This window comes from Odontesthes bonariensis, chromosome 11, assembly GCF_027942865.1.
Source record: "Odontesthes bonariensis isolate fOdoBon6 chromosome 11, fOdoBon6.hap1, whole genome shotgun sequence".
Taxonomy (NCBI): domain Eukaryota; kingdom Metazoa; phylum Chordata; class Actinopteri; order Atheriniformes; family Atherinopsidae; genus Odontesthes; species Odontesthes bonariensis.
In genome coordinates this window covers 27,658,927-27,680,875 of record NC_134516.1, presented here as the reverse complement: position 1 = coordinate 27,680,875, position 21,949 = coordinate 27,658,927, and the positions used below count along the sequence as shown (strand labels likewise).

At 44.3% G+C, this 21,949-nt stretch overlaps 1 protein-coding gene across 1 annotated transcript in view; it reads left to right on the top strand.

The window, feature by feature from the left end:
- LOC142391228 (uncharacterized) overlaps positions 1-14,906 on the top strand; it is a 153,455-nt gene extending 138,549 nt beyond the window's left edge. Inside the window, exons 5-6 of the mRNA XM_075477003.1 lie at positions 12,600-13,451; positions 13,872-14,906. Of these exons, the coding sequence (XP_075333118.1) occupies positions 12,600-13,451; positions 13,872-14,503 (1,484 nt within the window). The 3' untranslated portion in view covers positions 14,504-14,906. The remainder of the gene's footprint in view (positions 1-12,599; positions 13,452-13,871) is intronic.
- The last annotated feature ends 7,043 nt before the right edge of the window (positions 14,907-21,949 follow it).

The following is a 21,949-nucleotide window of genomic DNA, read 5'->3' as shown; positions in this document are numbered from 1 at the left end:
TTTGGCACGCGTAGCTAATGTGTTGGACGCCGCCATTTCTGTGTACGTTACCGCTCGACAGAGACGCATATGAGTGCATGTGTGACTCTCGGCAGAGATTGTAATTAAGTGAGATGCCTCACTCTGTTGGAAAAACACGTCTGGCGACAATAGTCGACAATGGAATTTCTATTATCGATTTTTTTTTTTTTTTTTTTTTTTTGACAACGTCGACTAATCGTGGCAGCCCTATTTGGCACACGAGATCCTTTTGAAACCATGCGGCCATTTTAATTTTGATAAAGCTAATCGGCGGCGAAATTCAGCCAGTTGATCTTTTGAGGAGGCAGACATTGTTTCCATGCTAATATAATCTAAAAGAAAATTTCTAAACTGGTTAATACACAGATTCCTCTTTGCTTTCCAGTTCATGAGAATAGTTTTCTTTGTGATACATAGCATTGTTAGGACCATGTGTGCGGAGTTAATTTCCATGTTGGTATTGTCCAAGTCACCCAGTATGCACAGTGTGGGGCAGCAGGAATACTACACTTTAGCCATGTTGATAGGTCCTCACTAGCCTGGGTGCCAGCCGAACTTAGCCCCGCCCATAAAAGTTTTGGTCGGGAAGTTCGGTCTGGCTCTGCTCAGTTGGGAAATCATTATGCCCGACCAAGAATTGGTCGGACCAATCAGATTGCCAGGGCGGGCTTTATACGATGATGGACAGATGATCAACAGGGACATTATCGACTACGTCACTAAAGAGCTGAACACGGCTGCCGCTGGAGAGCTAGGGTGTGTAGATTCTGCCATCGAGTCTGTTCTACAGGATCTCCACATTGCATTCATTTTGAAAGACGACCAGAGGAACGCGATAAAGGCTTTTATCGATACAAAAGATGTTTTTGCCGTCCTTCCTACAACAAGTGTGTGTCGCTTAATCTACGTCACATACTACGTTGCTCTGATTGGTTGTAGGTCTATCCAATTGAGCGAAGAGGCATTTTTTTCTCCTGGTTCGGTTGAAACACGCCCCATACCCAAATCTCTATTGAGCGGTATCAGACTCACATTCTGACTAGAATCGTGAGTATGACGTAGTCAGGCTAGGTCCTCACAGACCTCAAGCCAAAACTTCTGGACAGGCGCACAAAACCATAAAGCGTGTGCATAATTATCAGGTGTGTTATCTGTGCAATGTGAGCAGATATTTGAGTGTGTTAGACCTATCCTGAACATACTTTGTCCTGTATAATGTGTTCTGTGAAGGATTTTGTATTGTATGAGCTGCAAATTAGGATTTCGAGTCATTCTGAAGGTGTTCAAACATATTTGTGGCCAGAAGTTATGGTTAGAATTAGAACTGAGGGATAGATCTGCCTCCCATTTTGAGGATGGTAAAGAAATTGTATCATCCATCTTAGACAGTAGTTTATATATTTTTTGATAGCAGTTTTGGTGTGCAGAAGCTTAAAAATTCTGCTACCCTAATGGGGAGTTGTAAGTCTGGTTGTTGGAGGATATATTTCTTAGTTATTATAGATTTAAGTTGTTGGTATTCTAGCCTAGCTGCCTATCCCATGTTGTGATATGAGCGCATCGAATGAAATAAAATTTCCATTTTGGACAACATGTTCCAGATGTTTCATTCCTTTGTTCCATAGAGTAAAGTTTAGCATTTTTTTGTTTTGCAGAATGTCAGGATTGTTCCAGATGGGTGTAAGTTTACACGGGAGAAGTGAGGACTTTGTAATTTTAAGAAATTCCCACCAGGCTGTCAGAGAGGTTCTGATGTTAAAGGGATAGTTCGGGATATTTGACATGAATCTGTATGGCATCACCATAACCAGTGTCGTGCATTCAAACTGACTTACCCCCGACAGTGTCCTGTGAGCCGAGTTCTTGTCCAGTGTTGGTCAAGGCGAAAGTAGTCCGGCTTGTTTGCTGGGGTCAAGAAATTAGCGCGTTTTTCTTCCCAAAACAGTACGTGTGCTAAAGAGTGATTTATTTCCTCACAAAAACCGAAGCCGGCAAAAGTCACTCCTCGTTATCACATGGGCCCTATACTGTCTCTTATTGTGTATCAGTGCGCACGTCATTCTGACCGCGAGCTGTGCACACGAGTCTTTCTGTTCTTTGGCAGTGCTCAACACTTACTCTGCAGACAACTGGCCATCGGGTCCAGCTGGTCTGGGGCGCCTCTTCCAGTTGATCTTGGGAACATGGAAAAAAGTTCTCAAGACGCCTGCATTCAGGAGTGCAGGGAAGTCACCGTTATTTGTGATGCAGGCAGCAGCTGTCCCGCCGACATCCTCATCTATGGAAAGGTTTTGTATCTGGGGCATAACTAAATCCCACTCGTGGCAGCAGTAACATTCCACCTCTGTCTGCATTACTTCGCACTTCAAACAAGTGCACCAGGATTTGTCGGCCACCCTGGGTATCGCAGCTCCAGCAGTGGCTCCAGCTTCTGTTTCCATCACTTCTCTGTCCACCCTCTCTCTTTCTGCCCGATCTAAGTCCATTTGGCGAACTTCCTCCTCAGTATAAACGGGTTCAGAAAGATACCCCCTTGGCTCTGAACGGAAGTCAATATGTTCCTCGTCGCTCTCGTAGTCAGACATCTTCCCGAGCAGTAAACAAAGTGAACTCGTTCGCACAGCCCTCGGTCAGAATGACGTGCGCACTGATACACAAGGAGAGACAGTATAGGGCCCAAGTGATAACAAGGAGTGACTTTTGCCGGCTTCGGTTTTTGTGATGAAATAAATCACTCTTTAGCACACGTACTGTTTTGGGAAGAAAAACGCGCTAATTTCTTGACCCCAGCAAACAAGCCGGACTACTTTCGCCTTGACCAACACTGGACAAGAACTCGGCTCACAGGACACTGTCGGGGGTAAGTCAGTTTGAATGCGCGACACTGGTTATGGTGATGCCATACAGATTCATGTCAAATATCCCGAACTATCCCTTTAATGCTTTTGAAGCATTTGTGATGTTTTACATTTGGACTAAAAAGTGGCAGGTCTGAGATTTCCATATTATCACATAAAGCTTGTTCTATATTTATCCATGGTTCATCTAGTGGGCTAGATTTAAAACATTTTGATATATATATTGTAACCTATTGGCTAAGAAATAGTGCTGAAAATTAGGTAAATCTAATCCACCACTGTCCTTGGTCTTCTGTAGAGTTTTTAAACTAATACGTGGTGGTTTGTTTTTCAACAAAAATTTGGAGAAGCATGAATCTAGTGACTTAAACCAAGTAGCGGATGGTTTTATGGGGATCATTGAAAACAAATAGTTAACTTTTGGTAATATCATAATTTTAATCTCCCCATAAGTGATATGGGTAATGACTTCCAACGAGTGAGATCATCCTCTACTGTCTTTAATAGTTGAACATAATTTAGCTTTGTTAGCTCTGACAGCCTGGAGGAAATGTTTATGCCTAAGTATCTAATATTTCCTGATTGTAAAGTGATAGCAGGTATATTCTTGAAACTACAGTCAATGGGCAGAACGGTGGTCTTAGACCAGTTGATAGAGTAGTCAGAAAGTGCTGAGAATGTATTTATGAGTGTGATCGTGTGAGTGAGAGATGTCTCTGAGTTCTGAAGGAAAAGTAATACATCATCAACATAAAGACTTATTTTATGTTCAATATTTTTGGGATGGATGCCTTTAATATTTCCATCTTGTCTGATAGCAGCTGCTAAAGGTTCGATGACGATTGCAAAAAGTGAGGGTGAAAGTGGGCAACCCTGTCTGGTACCTCTCTGCAAACTGAAGCTTGGAAAAATTTGATCATTTGTCCTGACACATGCATTTGGGGAGCTGTATAATATCCTTATCCAGTTAATGAAGTACAACCCAAACCCGAATTTGTATAATGCTGCAAATAAAAATTTCCAGTTAACTTTATCAAATGCTTTTTCAGCATCTAGAGAGACAATTGTGGTTTCCAAGTTTTTGAGGGGAGAATAATCTATGAGATTAATTAGTCTGCGTGTGTTAGTGGATGAGTGTCTACCCTTTATAAAACCTGTCTGGTCAGGATGTATTATAAGGGGAGTTATTTTTTCTATTCTTTTGGCGAGAGCTTTGCAGATTATTTTGAGGTCTGCATTTATTAGTGATATTGGGCGGTAGCTGGATGGAAGTACAGGGTCTTTTCCTGGTTTCTGTAGAAGGATAATGTTAGCAGAGTTCATATTAGGGGATAATCTGCCATTCTCCTTGACTTATAAAACCATTTTGTGAAACGTAGGTTCCAAAACAGTCCAAAATTCTTTGTAGAACTCAGCTGGAAAACCATCTGGTCCTGGGGCTTTGTTACTAGGCATATGGTGAAGGGGTTCATGGAGTTCTCCTGTTGAGAGGGGTGAATCCAGAGCCGTGGCCTGTTCGAGTTGTAATTTTGGGAGGTTGATGTTACTAAGAAACTGATCTATGTTTCTGTCTGCTGGATCATTTTGTGATGAATATAAGGCTTTATAGAAGTCCCTAAAAGCATTGTTGATTACATCAGGGTCATGGGTAATATTTCCTTCTGAATCCCTAACCGAAGAGATTGTTGTTTTCTCTTTGTTAATCTTTAATTGATTTGCTAGGAACCTTCCAGATTTATTGCCATGCTCAAAATTCTCCAAGCGAAGTCTTTGTATCAGGAACCGTTTGTTTATCAATAGCCGCTTTCGGACTGTAGGAACCTTTGGCAGTTCTAATAACCTTTTAATCCGCGGGGCCGTTTTCTCCCGTGTTCTGACATACAGGAACTCGGGGCTTTCTCCCTTAGTTCCTATAACTATTTAGCTCCTTCTCCGAGGTCGGGTCTTTTCATAGTTCTATAGAACTAATCTAAGGGAGGTGTGTGGTGGTTGGTAGCTACGCCCCATGTCATGCTATCACGGCTGAAATGACACAGACACTCATATGACACAGACACAACCGGCGGGTGTTTAATAAGTTAAACTTACACTGGTCTCATTTGTCTGCAGCGCTCTGCTCTCCTTTCTTCCTTCATGAAATAAAAAAGTATCTCCTGACTCTCTCTGTGAGCTCTTCCAGCCTCGATATTAGACGCCTGATGTGATTGTCCATGATTAATATCACCATCATGCAGACAATAAACACAGTGGCCTCCCCGCTCTCCATATTAGGTTCTTGGTGGTGTTTTTTCTACTCTCCTTACTTTTGCCGTTTTTGTTTTGTGTTTGAATGTAGCGCTAAACGGCTAACGGCTAACACGTCACTGAAGCAGAGGGCTGCGCGCGGCGCATCAGTCCCTATCAGGTCACGACTCATGTGCGAATGCAGACTGAAACAGTTCCGCTGGGGAAGGACAGTTATCAGAACGAAATTCGAGGAGGGTAGTTCTGATAACTACTTTCTTAGAACTGTCTGTCCGAAAGCGGCTAATAATTTAATTTAGTTCAAGTTTAGCTTTCCTTAATTCATTCAGTATGTGTTCCTCTTTGGAGGCACTGTAGAATACTTCTAATGATTTAATCCTGAGTTCTAAATTTGATATTCTTGAACTTTCCCTCTTTTTCTTATTTGATGAAAAAGAGATTATTTTGCCTCTCATAACTGCTTTTCCCGCTTCCCAGAGAACACAAGCTGACATTCCTGGCAGGTCATTATTCTCCAGATATATAGACCATTCCCTTTTGAAATAATCAATAAAATCAGGGTCTTTAAGTAATGATGTATTAAATCTCCAATTTCTAACTGGTGGTGTAACTCTGTTATTCTGCAGTGTGATAGAAACTGGAGCGTGATCACTGATGGTGATGGGGTGATTTTTATGTCTGAAATATTACTCATCAAAGAACTGCTAACTAAGAAATAATCTATTCTTGAATATGAGTGGTGTACTGCTGAGAAGAAGGTGTACTCTCTGAGAGTGGGGTGGTGGGAGCGCCAAGCATCACAAAGACAAAATCATTCATATATTGTTTAACAACATTTGTGGACTGCTAGTTCCGCTGACTTCCTGTAGTACTGCACCTGTCACTCCTGAGTCAGATACCATGTTAAAGTCCTTTCCTATGATGAGTGTGTTATCTGAATGATCAGAGAGCGAAGTGAAAAAGGAGTGAAAAAATGAGGGGTCATCAACATTTGGGCCATATGTATTAACAATGCATAACCTCATATTTTGGATCAATAAGTTAACAATTTTAAATCTGCCTTCTGGATCAATAACTGTGTTGTTTACCGTGAAATTTACTCTTCTACTTATCAGAATGGCTACACCTCTTTGTCTAGAGTTGTAACAGGCTGAGTACATATGAGGAAACTGTGCTGTGGTGAGAACATCAGCTGCAGTCTTTGATAAATGAATCTCCTGTAGTAAAACAATGTCTGCCTGTAGATCCTTCAATCTATTGGAGATTTTTAGTCTCTTCTCCCTGGACCCAGCTCCATGCACATTCCATGAAATAAACCTTAGCGTGGACATGCTCAGACTAACGCAGTGAGTCCTGGATGCTTGTTAAGAGCATCCCTTGCATGCGTGTGCATTTATGCTTGCAGGCGACTGATTGTGCTGTGTAAGCGTGGTGTTTGATTACGTGTGCTACTCATATCTCCTTCTGTGCCGTGCATGTAAACATTAATATGACATACTGAGGTGGAAACTCAGCAGGTTGGGGAAGAGAGAAAGAAGAGAAAAACAGTGCCAAAGAGTAGAAGTGTGAGATAGAAAAAAAGCCCAAAACAAACCCAAATAGACGCCACAACCACAACCACAAGAGCAAAAACCACAACAACAACAACAGAAGCAGCAACAACAACAACAACAACAACGAAGAAGGATATGGAGGTGATGAGTGGTGAAATGTTCACAGCCATAAAGCAGTGACCTACCTTTGTGCGGCTGTGTGTATTATGTATACTAGTATTACCTATATATGCATAGTCCTAAGTTTTATTTCAAGCCAGTATGCGTAAGTGTTCGTGTTTACTGTTCAGTGTGGTTACCTGACCAGATATTATATCGGCAGAGAAAGTAGTATGCTTAATAAAGCCAGGGGGTGATGTTTGGGTCTCTGAAGAGTTGACCGTTCACATATAGTTTATCGACGGCGATGACAGCTCGGGAGTTTTCCTCAATGAACTTCTTCCTCAGCGGGAACAAACGTCTGCGACGATCCAGGATCTCCTTCGGGAACTGGTCGTTGACGCTAAAGTCCGTTCCGCGTAGCTCTCGTCCTCGGCTCTTCACCAGTTCCTTCTGCTTGAAGTGTTCGAATTTGGCGACTGGGTCGCTGGTGGTCCGGTCTCCTCACTCCGAGGCGATGAATCCGGTGGAAGGTGATCGTGTCCACGGCATCTTTCGGGAGCTTCAGCTGTTTGTGAAGGAAGCTTTTGATGGTGGTCTCCGGGTTGTCCTCCTCACGTTCCGAAAGCCCGGCAAAAACCAGGTTGCCTCTCATGCTATGGGCCTGAATGTTGAGAAGGGACTCCTTTATTTGTTTATTCTCCTTGTTGAGGCTTGTCATCCCCACGGAGAGTTGCTTTACCGAGTCTTTCAATGTTTTGTTTTCTTTGGTTAACAGGGTTAGCTGAGTCTGGCTAAACTCCAGGGATTCACGCAGGGACTGGAATTTCTTGTGGAGGATCTCCACCAGAGCAAGCCTGGCATGACAGCTCACCAGTCGCTCGTTTATAGAGTCTAGGATGGCCACAAACTTCTTCTGTGGCGAGGCGGCAGCTGTCGGGGACTCGGCTTCGCAGCTGCGTTTGGTCGCCTGCGATGGCTTCCCCATGACGACGCGTTGGAAGCTTTCCTCCACAAAATCCTGAAGTGACTCGATTGTCTCTTCCAGGGTGGACGATATGTTGGGCCGTCCACGTAGAGTTTTCAGATCTATATTTTCAAGTTTTCGGTCTTGTTATCTGGCGTTTGCTGTGGATATTAGCGCTGTTTCTAGAGCTAGATGGAGGACGCCATGTTTGATTCCGCACTGGGCTCGCGAGAGTTCACAGCATCACCGCGAGAGTTCACTTCCCTCGAGACTTCACCCTTCCCTCGAGAGTTCACCGACTGTTTATTTTTTCATTCAAATGTAAACAACTGTTTTGGAGCTAATGGGACACTGGCTCCTGAGAGAATGGCAGCAGCTTCTTGAATTGAATTGGCATAACAGTATAATACAATGTCGTCACCATATGGTTGCATCTTTATATTTCTACAGACATTTGGTAAGTTATGGACATTTAGGCTGAATAAAACAGGACCCAATATTGAGCCCTGTGGTACTCCAGCAAAAGAAGTGAGGTATGAAGATGACGAATCACCAATTTGAACTGCCTGTTTCCTGTGCGACAGGTATGATTTCATCCAGCAGAGGGCACTATTTGAAAAGTTGAAATGAGCTGATTTTAGCAATAAGCACATCATGATTAATGGTGTCAAAAGCACGCTTTAAATCAAGAAATACAGCAGCTACAAAGCCACCCTGATCCAACAAGCTCTTTAAGTTTTCTCAAGAGAGTCTGGCTGCGGACCTGCACTGTGAGGACCGGAGGTTGATTCGAAGCCTTTCAAAATAAAAGCGAGTGTACCGGAAGCTCGTATTGTTAAACGTTTTAAACATTACATTTTTAAACGTTACGACCACCTATAGGTTATTCTACAGATAATCAATGGAGACTAGATGTTAACACATTTTTGGCCTACTCAAAATATGCATTATTATACTCCAATATTTTAATTTAATTTAATTTGCAAAAACAACAGCTGTTAGTTTAGTTTGCACTACAAATTAATTTTAAACAATAAATCTCTATAAATACACCTTAATGTATCCTGGCATAAAGCTTCTGTGCTCCACCCTATTCTTTGCTTCTATACCATTATTTATCGTTGAAAATGTAACCCCCAGCACTGTTGGATGCATTTACATATTGATTTTCTCAATTCTTTTATATAGGCATATCTGTGTATTTACAAGTCTAATATCATATTATATAATCTAATAACATTCTATTAATATTGTGAAGTGTAATAAATCAATTACTGAATACCTAGTTACATGACCCAGATAGCCAATAACCTCTGTTACAGGAGAAAACAGTAGACTCGAACAAACTTTCAAATGTCTTTTTATTTTATTTTTTGTAAGTGTTTTATTGCACAAGAACTTTTCTCCACAATTGATGCACAGTGATGCACCGCTCGGACCACCGCACTGGTCCAGAGGAAAAAAAAGTGTCAGCTTTTTTGTCAGAGCATGAAAGGTCATCAAACACACAGACATATACATTATGCTTAGCTTTAAATAATAATAATAATATGTGCCTCTAAGTGGCTCTGCAGCCAGTTTTGTTGGTTTAAATGTTAGGCAAAGAGGGCAGTGAAACAGCTTGCAACAAGACGTGCAGCGTTCGATTTTGGGCGTAGTGCCGGTGTTATGCCAGAGGGTAATATTGAAATATGCATCTGTAAGAGACATTTAATGTCGTAATAAGTAAAACAAAATTATTAAAAAATTATATGATTTAAGGTTTTCTTGGTCTTGGAAAATGACACATTTAAGTGAGCACTATCGATACGATCACAACGCTAAAGACTACCCAAAAGTAAAACACCTGATTCTTTCAAATTAATACAACTTTACAGTATATAGTGTGCAACGTAACGTTTTAGTGAATAAAGACTGTTTCTGTTTCTTCATATGACGAAAAGTTGTTGTCACTCGACTTTTACTCACCTCGTCGTCTCCGCATTTCAAATGGGGAACAAAAATACTCGCTTCCTGGTCCTCACAGTGCAGGTCTGCAGCTAGAGCCCTCTCAGTTTTCTAGGAAATAACAGGCAGCTGTCTGTGCTGAATGGAATTTCCTAAATCCAAACTGCATTGGATGAAGAGTGGCATGGCCATTATTTCAGAGTTCAGTCAGTTCTGTGGTAACCCATGTCTCCGCTACTTTGGAAATTCTAGGTAAAATACTTATGGGTCGATAGATTTTGTCGGCCTTAAAGTGACCCGAGCAATCTTCCATGTCGATGGTACCGTTCCTTGTTTTATGGATAGATTTACAAGATGTGCAACTGGGTCAGCAAGAGCCTGTTTATTGGTCTTTAAAGGTGATAGAGAATGGTTGGATGGGGCATTAATCCTTGTTCTGTGATGTGATATGTAGCCCAAAAAAATTGGTTGGGTCTGTAATGGCTCAGAACCTCCCTAGAAGGCTCTCTGAAACAGCTGTTACTATGCTGGGTTTAGAATGCGTCGTTTGTCTGTCCCTGTCGGAATCGTGGAAGCTTTGTGAAACTGTACTCCGTGAAATGCGCAGCGCAAAGGAAAAGTCGGCGGTTGTATCCTGGGGATGCTGTTAAAAATAAATAAAAGCCATTGATGGCGAACATTGCTTTCCGGGGGAAGAATATGTAACGATCGTAGTCCGCTTTCTCAGACTTGGAAGGCACACCAGTTCCTGTTTCTCGCCGAAGGGGCGTGTCTAAAACGGGGTGGCTGTGGATTTGAGTGTGGGGGGGGCGATTGCTGAAAAAGTGACATCACTTTTTCACAAAAACGGATTGGGGGATATTCTGGGGGATATTCAAAAAAGGGGAGTACTTGAAACAGAGGTTCTGACACTTGCTAGCACTTCGTGTGTGCTCCCCACAGTGGGGAGACTCAGAACTAACACCAAAAATGTGAAAAAGACGATTTTGATTCTCTATCCCCTTTAAAATGTCACTAGTAAGACCAAATGAATCTCTGGGCTTTTTAGAGATGAAATATGTGAGCATTTAAAGGGCTTCGCAAGTTCCTCAACTGAGCCAATGAAAATTCTATTGATAACTCACAGTAATCTCCAGATTGTCAGTTAGCTAATCATTTACCTGGAGCTGTAGATCACTAAGATGGGAGATTACTCATTTAGATTGTTCCATATTAGCTTTTAATCACCATTTGCCCCATTTATGGCCTCAATATAGAATCTGCTTTCACCTTACAGGTCATCCTTAAGACTTTATCTCTATTTTTCATTCATTTTATAATTTCATTGTTCAACCAGCGTTCCCAGAAACCTAGTCTCTCCAACGTGTCCTGGGTCTTCCCCGGGGTCTACTCCCAGTGGGATGGGCCCGGAACACCTCACCAGGGAGGCGTCCAGGAGGCATCCTAACCAGATGCCCGAGCCACCTCATCAAAGTCTTAGAGATTCTTTCAGGATTATTAGTAAATATTGGATCAATTGTTGTATTTGACGTATCAGTTATTCTTGTCGCTCCTTTTATAATTTGTGTCAAATTGTACTCATCCATCAGCTGTTTAATTTTTTTCCTGACTTGATGTCCCAGTTGATATTAAAATCAGCGAGTAGGATGATTTCCTTCTTCGAGTTGCAGTGATTTAAGATTGTCTGAAGATGATCATAAAACACATCCTTTGCTGAGGTGGATCCACACAAATCACAGTAAAATACATTACAGAGCAGAGTGATGCATTTAGACCAAAACACTCAGCGTTAACGTCTTTAGGCCACCTTATTAGTTTATGTTGAAACTTCTCTCTGACATAGATTAATACTCCCCAACCTCGCCCTGCTTCTCTAGCCTTTCTAAATACATTATATCCTGGAATGCTGGTAGCTGCTGTAGATGATGATGAATGTGTCAACCAACTTTCACATATTCCAAGTAAATCAATATTAGAGTCCCTTAATAAATGTTCTATTTGCTCAGTTTGTGTTTTTCCTGGTTAAAAACAGCAAAGTGTTTCCTGGTTTCATCTCCTCTCTCTGAGCTGCAGATCCAGATGTGCTCAGACTCAACATGTGCTGCAGGCTGAATGATCTGCTGTAAGAAAATCAGTGGGCAGATGGTTGTGGTGGGACGTTTTCTGGCTCTCAGTCTGCAGATTTGATAGGTTCAGGAGCTAATCTTCATTATTTGTGTTTAAAGTCTCTGGGTTACATGAATTGAACCTGGTGATGGTAATATTCTGGGTCTTTAATGGTTAGATGACAGGTTTGTAGAGTTGTTTTAACAAAGAGAAACAAAGGTTGAGTTAAAACGGACTGTGTTTCCCTGATGGCTGTTGAGCTGAATGGCTGCAGACCTCTGAGTTGTAAGCTGGAACAGAGGGTTAGTGTAAAGAATGTCATGTATTACCACCGCTGTTACTTTTATTCCTTTAAACCAGCGGTCATCAACCTTTTTCAGCCCAACCTCTACATGGTGTTTAAGTGAACAACTTGGACAAGACTCTGGTTCCTTCCATCATTTAGAAATATTGTAGCTCAAGTTCCTTTTCAGAGTTTCATCATGACAAAAAAATAATTAGTGAAAGAGCAAAAATCCAGAGTTTACTGCTTAAAAATATTAACGTGTGCAGAACACATCAGAGCACAGTGCTGATAGCTGAGGGCACTTATAAACGCACCCTCAGCGTTCACGTTTGATCTGAGATATTGAGACCTGTGTGGCTCGGTCGGTCCAGTTAGAATATGTTGGTTAGCATAGGTTAGCTTAGAGAAATATTTTGTGTGAACTTCAAAAGGATCCAAGTCTTCTTCCTCTCTGTCATTGCAGAAACGTAGAGCCCAAGAGGGATCCAGATGGCACTGCTGTAAGAACTGTGGGAAAGTTATCAAACGATCAAATCTGAGGTATCATCAGAGGCTTCATACTGGAGAGAAGCCATACAGCTGTGACCAGTGTGGGGCAGCTTTCACTCAATTATCTCATCTAAAGACACACCAACGTATTCACACAGGAGAGAAGCCTTTCAGTTGTGAGCAGTGTGGGGCAGCTTTCACTGGATTATCTAATCTAAAGAGACACCAACGTATTCACACAGGAGAGAAACCTTTCATCTGTGGTCAGTGCGGGGCAGCTTTCATTGAATTAGGTAGTCTAAAGAAACACCAACGTATTCACTCAGGAGAGAAGCCTTACAGCTGTGGTCAGTGTGGGGCAGCTTTCACTAGATTATCTGATCTAAAGAAACACCAACGTATTCACTCAGGAGAGAAGCCATACAGCTGTGGTCAGTGTGGGTCAGCTTTCACTCAATCATCTGATCTAAAGACACACCAACGTATTCACACAGGAGAGAAGCCTTTCAGTTGTGAGCAGTGTGGGGCAGCTTTCACTGGATTATCTAATCTAAAGCGACACCAACGTATTCACACAGGAGAGAAACCTTTCATCTGTGGTCAGTGCGGGGCAGCTTTCATTGAATTAGGTAGTCTAAAGAAACACCAACGTATTCACTCAGGAGAGAAGCCTTACAGCTGTGGTCAGTGTGGGGCAGCTTTCACTAGATTATCTGATCTAAAGAAACACCAACGTATTCACTCAGGAGAGAAGCCATACAGCTGTGGTCAGTGTGGGTCAGCTTTCACTCAATCATCTGATCTAAAGACACACCAACGTATTCACACAGGAGAGAAGCCTTTCAGCTGTGAGCAGTGTGGGGCAGCTTTCACTGTATTAGGTAATCTAAAGAGACACCAACGTATTCACAAAGGAGAGAAACCTTTCATCTGTGGTCAGTGTGGGGCAGCTTTCATTGAATTAGGTAGTCTAAAGAAACACCAACGTATTCACTCAGGAGAGAAGCCTTACAGCTGTGTTCAGTGTGGGTCAGCTTTCACTGGATTATCTAATCTAAAGAGACACCAACATATTCACACAGGAGAGAAACCTTTCATCTGTGGTCAGTGTGGGGCAGCTTTCACTCAATCATCTGATCTAAAGACACACCAACGTATTCACACAGGAGAGAAGCCTTTCAGCTGTGAGCAGTGTGGGTCAGCTTTCACTCAATTATCTAATCTAAAGAGACACCAACGTATTCACACAGGAGAGAAACCTTTCATCTGTGGTCAGTGTGGGGCAGCTTTCATTGAATTAGGTAGTCTAAAGAAACACCAACGTATTCACTCAGGAGAGAAGCCTTACAGCTGTGGTCAGTGTGGGGCAGCTTTCACTCAATCATCTGATCTAAAGAAACACCAACGTATTCACTCAGGAGAGAAGCCTTACAGCTGTGGTCAGTGTGGGGCAGCTTTCACTCAATTAGGTAGTCTAAAGACCCACCAACGTATTCACACAGGAGAGAAACCTTTCATCTGTGGTGAGTGTGGGGCAGCTTTCACTGTATTAGGTAATCTAAAGACACACCAACGTATTCACTCAGCAGAGAAGCCATACAGCTGTGGTCAGTGTGGGGCAGCTTTCACTAAATTATTTGATCTAAAGACACACCAACGTATTCACACAGGAGAGAAGCCATACAGCTGTGGTCAGTGTGGGGCAGCTTTCACTCAATCATCTCATCTAAAGACACACCAACGTATTCACACAGGAGAGAAACTTTTCATCTGTGGTCAGTGTGGGGCAGGTTTCACTCAATTATCTAATCTAAAGACACACCAACGTAGTCACACAGGAGAGAAACCTTTCATCTGTGGTCAGTGCGGGGCAGCTTTCACTACATCAGGTAGTCTAAAGAGACACCAACGTAGTCACACTGCAGAGAAATGATTGGTTTAAATCAACAATATTTTTTATGGCAGATAAGCAAACATTCACCTGGGAGAAGCAACAGGAACTACCAATCAGAAGCCTTGCCTTTGTTCAGATTAAAAATCTTCTTTGTGGATTACCACCTTCTCTTGTCAGGACTTTAGTTCTGAATGTTCTGTGGGGAGCACATGTTTGAAGAACCATTGAAAGTGCTTTATAATTTGTTGGGATTGCTTTAACTGGGGACGGATCTCCCAACGCTCAAGACAAACATGGCATCAATTGTGAGTTGATGGACAGAACAAAATGCAGTCTGTTTGAAAGTAGAAACATGTTTATTCTGTTATACTGAACATATTTGTTTTGTTTAAAGTTAAGATCCACAAAGTAGCTTTGCACCAGCTGAGAGTATTTATGTAAACATCTGAAGAAGCAATATCATTTCAGTTTGATGTAAAGTCTAGCTTTACACTCGTCTGTATTTCATTGTTCTGCATTTCATTAAAGGTCAGATGTTAACTTTTCTCATGCTTTTCATGTTCTTGCTACACAGATATTTTTGAAGAAAATGTGTGTTTGGTTACGAGGGAAAGTTGACCCTAATCATCTTCCCCAAAGACCCAGAAATCTTTAACGCAGTCTGAAAAAGGTTTGGAGTTATTCCCTGTACTTCCCAGACAGCTGTATGATGCTCATGGCTGAAGCTGAAAGTTAAGGCTGTTCCAACACTAAAAGGGCACGAGGCTCAACTTCAAGCTGTGAAACTCTTTCAAATGTCTGTTGTGTTGTGTTGGGGTTCATGAATTGCTTGAATTTTGATATGAATTTCACTTTTCTATGTGGGACATGCTTTGTCCCAACTCAAGAATCAGTGATGTATGTTACTTGAGGGGGCAATAAGAAGGGTAGCGATTTTCTTTCCTACCCCTTGGGGGCGCCACAGCACGATTCTGAGCATAATTTTGAAGTCACCATTGGATTCCTTGACCAAGAAAAAATAGGTTTGGCATGTAAAATTGAGTTTTTAGGTTGTTTAGAGTCCAAGGTAGCTGAAATTCTGTATTTTATGGCGCCCATTTTGAAATTCCAAAATGGCCGCCATACAGGTGTCTGTTCAAGTGGCAACATTGGTTTTTGGAATCCCCAAGATCTGCAGATTCCAAAAATGTATAGGTCAACAAATCCCCCAAAATTTCCCACAAAAGTACACAGTGAACCTGACTATTTGGGAAATCTGCTCAGTACCTGATTGTGTGAGTAACTGAGCAGTTGTAGAAGCAACAAACAGATCAGTTCAGTTTTCTCGTGTTAAACGGTTCAATTCAAAGTACCATTAGCCTGCTTAGCTGCCTTTTCCCTCAGTGCAGCCATGACGTTTGGACTGAAATCCATTCACACGTCTGATTCCAACACAACAGACATAAAGGTAGGGTTGGAGATCCTGGATTTTGAGTCCAGCGAAGCTGCATTTTGAAAATACACCGGGTAAAAAGTCCCAACCCTTTTCTTCACTTTCCCCCCGAAGGCACGCCTCTAGAGTACATGAACGCGCACGAGCACGAAGGTGCACGAGCGCTGTTCTGACAGCAAGCATCGATCGTTGCCGTATTTAGTATTTAGTTTATGCTAACTTATATGTTTAATAATGCTAGGTGCTAGCCAAGCTGGCTCTAGTTTAGCTTCCTGCCAAGCTTCGTTCACGGAGCAGGGTACGCGCACAGGGGGAAGGAGGGGGAGGGAGGGGGAGGGGGAGGGAGGAGCAGATTGCAGTTTGATAGACGGCATCAGTATCCAATCATTGTGAACGGTCCGTTCACAATGATTGGATACTGTTTTTCCTAGATTGTACGTTCTAGAGGCCACTAAAACTTTTCATATTTGGGTCAAAACATTTAATTAATTGGTTGCAATGAGGGTGTGAAGAGTATTTCAAGCAATATGTAAAAAAAATGTTCCAGAAAAAGATCCCCTACCCTGCCTTTAAATCAGGAAAAAATATGGTCTGTGATATCCCTGAGGACCTCTTTCTATTCCTCTGCCTGTGGTGAATGCAAGAATACCACGCGCTTGTAAGTTAACTGTTAAAATTGGCTTTGTTTTTAGACATTATGAATGAAATAGGGCTCAGTACTTTTCCATATGACCTAAAGTGATCCAGGAGTAGAAAGACAAAACAATTAGGAAAGCCTGGGAAAGCAAGGGCAGATTCACACACACACATTGTTTTGGGCTGATCCAGAGAATATGACGAAGCATGTTGAACCTACTCATGTCCAATCATACTCGGTCGATTGTGAGTCCAACCTATGCAATAAGTACAGATGATAACCGGAAATCAGGGCCAGTCTGACAGACTTCCTGCGGGAGCTCTGTTCCACTGAGCCCAGCGCTGATATGCTTTGATGTGTGACTACCAATAAACACTTCATTTTCACTTGAATTACTTCTGTGCGTTCTTAAGCCTCCTACTAAAAGAACCGAATCTAACAAAATGGTGCCGTGACACGAGGTTTGAAGGCTAAAGGACCACCGTTCTGTGCGACCGACCCCCGTCCGAGGGAGGACGCCTCGAGGTGATAGGAGGGACAGCTTTTTTCAGACAATCAGGCGCCAGAAAAAAGGTGAGCAGAACACCAATTAATGTCTAAATGTAAAATTTCTGCATATTGATGAACCTAAATGAAGTTGTCTGAATTAAGTTGTCCTCTGGTCATGATAATTCGAGTGTTAATGTACTGTCTGTCTGTTTGCATTGAATGGTGACACGTTGAGTATAAAAACACATACACACAGGGAAAGTATATAAGTGTCCTGTCAAGTGAATTCGGAAATTAAGACAAGTTAAATTCATTTTATAAATGAATATCCCAGTTGTGGAGCTTGTCTTCAAAAAGTTTTTTGTCCGTGCACTGTTTTTAAGTGATACGAAGTAGTTTATAAAAGCCCATCTTGAATGGGTCAACTAATTAGAATTCCGAACGGGAAAGTCTCTCCTCTGACGAGGGTTAGAACGTGGGATTGAGAATTCCGGGGGTCGAAGAAGTCTGTAAAACCGAAATATAGTCGGGTTGACAAGAGTCAATTTATACTTGAAGGATACTAAGGGGGGCTCGGTCGGGCACAGCCCGAAGAAACGGCACGGGTCCCCCTTCCCACGGGCTCACCACCCGTGGGAGGGGCCATGGGGGTCGGGTGCAGTGTGAGCTGGGCGGCAGCCGAAGGCGGGGACCTTGGCGGTCTGATCCTCGGCTACTGAAGCTGGCTCTTGGGACGTGGAACGTCACCTCTCTGCTGGGGAAGGAGCCTGAGCTGGTGCGCGAGGCTGAGCGGTTCCGGCTAGATATAGTTGGACTCACCTCGACACATGGCTTGGGCTCCGGAACCAGCCTCCTCGAGAGGGGTTGGACTCTCTTCCACTCTGGAGTTGCCCGTGGTGAGAGGCGTAGAGCAGGTGTGGGCATACTTATTGCCCCCCGGCTGTGCGCCTGTACATTGGGGTTCACCCCGGTAGACGAGAGGGTAGCCTCCCTCCGCCTTAGGGTGGGGGGACGGGTCCTGACTGTTGTTTGTGCTTATGCACCGAACGGCAGTTCAGAGTACCCACCCTTTTTGGAGTCCCTGGAGGAGGCACTGGAGAGTGCTCCTCCGGGAGACTCCCTCGTCCTGCTGGGAGACTTCAATGCTCACGTGGGCAATGACAGTGAGACCTGGAGGGGCGTGATTGGGAGGAACGGCCCCCCCGATCTGAATCAGAGTGGTGTTTTGTTGTTGGACTTCTGTGCTCGTCACGGACTGTCCATAACGAACACCATGTTCAGGCATAAGGGTGTCCATATGTGCACCTGGCACCAGGACACCCTAGGCCTCAGCTCGATGATCGACTTTGTGGTTGTATCGTCAGACTTGCGGCCGTATGTCCTGGACACTCGGGTGAAGAGAGGGGCGGAGCTGTCAACTGATCACCACCTGGTGGTGAGTTGGCTCCGCTGGTGGGGGAGGAAGCCGGTCAGACCTGGCAGGCCCAAACGTATTGTGAGGGTCTGTTGGGAACGGCTGGCGGAATCCCCTGTAAGGAGGAGTTTCAACTCCCACCTCCGGCAGAGCTTCAACCATGTCCCGAGGGAGGTGGGGGACATTGAGCCCGAATGGGACATGTTCCGTGCCTCCATTGTTGAGGCGGCCGACCGGAGCTGTGGCCGTAAGGTGGTTGGTGCCTGTCGTGGCGGCAATCCCCGAACCCGCTGGTGGACACCAGTGGTGAGGGAGGCCGTCAAGCTGAAGAAGGAGTCCTATCGGGCCTTTTTGGCCAGTGGGACTCTGGAAGCAGCTGATGGGTACCGACAGGCCAAGCGGAACGCAGCCTCGGCGGTTGCTGAGGCAAAAACTCGGGCTTGGGAAGAGTTCGGGGAGGCCATGGAGAACGACTTCCGGACGGCCTCGAGGAGATTCTGGTCCGCCATCCGGCGGCTCAGGGGGGGGAAGCGGTGCACCGTCAACACCGTGTATGGTGAGGGCGGGGCTCTGCTGACTTCTACAAGGGACGTCGTGAGTCGGTGGGGGGAATACTTTGAGGGCCTTCTCAATCCTACCGACACGCCTTCCGATGAGGAAGCAGAGTTGGGGGGCTCGGATGTGGGACCTCCCATCTCTGGGGCTGAGGTCGCCGAGGTGGTCAAAAAACTCCTCGGTGGCAAGGCCCCAGGGGTGGATGAGGTCCGTCCTGAGTTCCTCAAGGCTCTGGATGTTGTGGGGCTGTCTTGGTTGACACGCCTCTGCAGAATCGCGTGGACATCGGGGGCAGTGCCTCTGGACTGGCAGATTGGGGTGGTGGTCCCCCTCTTTAAAAAGGGGGACCGGAGGGTGTGTTCCAACTATAGGGGGATCACACTCCTCAGCCTCCCTGGTAAGGTCTATTCGGGGGTACTGGAGAGGAGGATCCGACGGATAGTCGAATCTCGGATTCAGGAGGTCCAGTGTGGTTTTCGTCCCGGCCGTGGAACAGTGGACCAGCTCTATACCCTCCGCAGGGTCCTGGAGGGTGCATGGGAGTTCGCCCAACCGGTCTACATGTGTTTTGTGGACTTGGAGAAGGCGTTCGACCGTGTCCCTCGGGGGCTCTTGTGGGGGGTGCTCCGGGAGTATGGAGTGCCGGACTCCTTGATATGGGCTGTTCGGTCCCTGTATGACCGGTGTCAGAGTTTGGTCCGCATTGCCGGCAGTAAGTCGGACATGTTTCCTGTGAGGGTTGGACTCCGTCAGGGCTGCCCTTTGTCACCGATTCTGTTCCTAATTTTTATGGACAGAATTTCTAGGCGCAGCCAGGGCGTTGAGGGGGTCCGGTTTGGCGATCTCAGAATCGGGTCTCTGCTCTTTGCGGACGATGTGGTTCTGTTGGCGTCCTCAGGCCGTGACCTTCAGCTCTCACTGGAGCGGTTCGCAGCCGAATGTGAAGCGGCTGGGATGAGAATCAGCACCTCCAAATCCGAGACCATGGTCTTCGACAGGAAAAGGGTGGAATGCCCTCTCCGGGTCGGGAATGAGATCCTTCCCCAAGTGGAGGAGTTCAAGTATCTCGGGGTCTTGTTCACGAGTGAGGGTCGAATGGAGCAGGAAATTGATAGACGGATCGGTGCGGCGTCTGCAGTGATGCGGGCTCTGCACCGGCCCGTCGTGGTGAAGAAGGAGCTGAGCCAGAAGGCGAAGCTCTCGATTTACCGGTCAATCTATGTTCCTACCCTCACCTATGGTCACGAGCTGTGGGTAGTGACCGAAAGAACGAGATCGCGAATACAAGCGGCCGAAATGAGTTTCCTCCGCAGGGTGGCTGGGCTCTCCCTTAGAGATAGGGTGAGAAGCTCGGTCATCCGGGAGAGGCTCGGAGTAGAACCGCTGCTCCTCCGCATCGAGAGGAGTCAGATGAGGTGGCTCGGGCATCTAGTGAGAATGCCTCCTGGACGCCTCCCCGGTGAGGTGTTCCGGGCCCGTCCCACTGGGAGGAGGCCCCGGGGAAGACCCAGGACACGTTGGAGAGACTATGTCTCTCAGCTGGCCTGGGAACGCCTCGGGGTCCCCCCAGAAGAGCTGGAGGAAGTGGCCGGGGACAGGGACGTCTGGGTCTCTTTGCTCAAGCTGCTGCCCCCGCGACCCGATCCCCGGACCAGCGGAAGATGATGGATGGATGGATGGATGGATACTAAGGGTCAGATTTTTTTAATTTTCATGCGACTGTGGGTTGGGGTTCGCCGCTCGAAGAAATTTGACTGCGCCAGCAGATGTCGAGTGGTTTCTGTTCAATATTGGGGTTTGGCATAGATAAAAAGAGGGGAGAACAAGTGGCTCCGCATGCTATACGGGTCGCTTTGTTTGGGGAAATCAGTATTTTTATGGTGTGACCCAAAGTTTTGGAATAAACAAATGCTTTGATAAGTGGGGTAACCCCGAGAGGTGGAGCGCACAGAACACAGCGTTCTGCGTAGAAGTTTCTTCACTACTTTCAGCATTTGGGCAATTACGTCTTCCATATAGGCTACTTTGAATAACACGTGTATAACTTTCGAAAATATGTCACAAAAAATTAAATGAAAGATGGAAGAAAATGGTCCCGAGGAGAGAAGTAAAACGAGGGACAGATAAATTGGACTGGAGAAATGCAGAAAAAAGAGTGTGCGAGTTTGCTCCACTGAGGCTGAGTGTGTCTGTTCAAAATGTTTTCAAAACAAACGAGAGTGAGAATCAAGCACATGCAGGATACAGAAGGAAAAGTTGATATATGATATATTTGATCCCAAATGTTATTGACAAAAGTTAAGATTTTTTTTCAGCATCAAAGTACTAATAAGAGACCTATAAGAAAGAATTAACATATTTGGAGGCTTGACCTGAGGCCTGAAGTTACTAACTAAAGATCAGCTGTGCAGCAGCATTACAGGAATAATGAATAATGAATAATGAAAAGCCTCAAACGCTTTTTGAGCCATAATATTCCCAAGTTAATTTTATAGTTGTTCTCTTTATCATAAATGCGCACACCCTAAGATTGTCTTTTCTTTCTCTCATTCAGCCCTTAGAGTGAGAACAATCCAAACAGACTCTGGGTGATCATTGGTCTGAGTTTATAATGATATACTGATTATAATATAGGTTTAATTTTGTACTAGAGCAAATCGTATTGATTGATCCACCTATTTTAAAATGCATATGATTAGGAAAGACACCAAAGTATGTAGATAAACTGAAAACAGCTTTACAATGAAAAAAAATCACAGAGATGAGATAAGAAACAATAAATCCAGGCTGAAATAGGATTTAACAGCTCTCTTATAAAGTGAAAGTCATAAACACAAGCAGAGTGTTTAGGAGATTTGCTCCTTTAATTAAAATACAATCTGAAAAAATGTTCTCCACCTGAAACAGGACTGAGAGCAGACAGTCAGACCATGTGACACAGATTAAACAACCAGGATT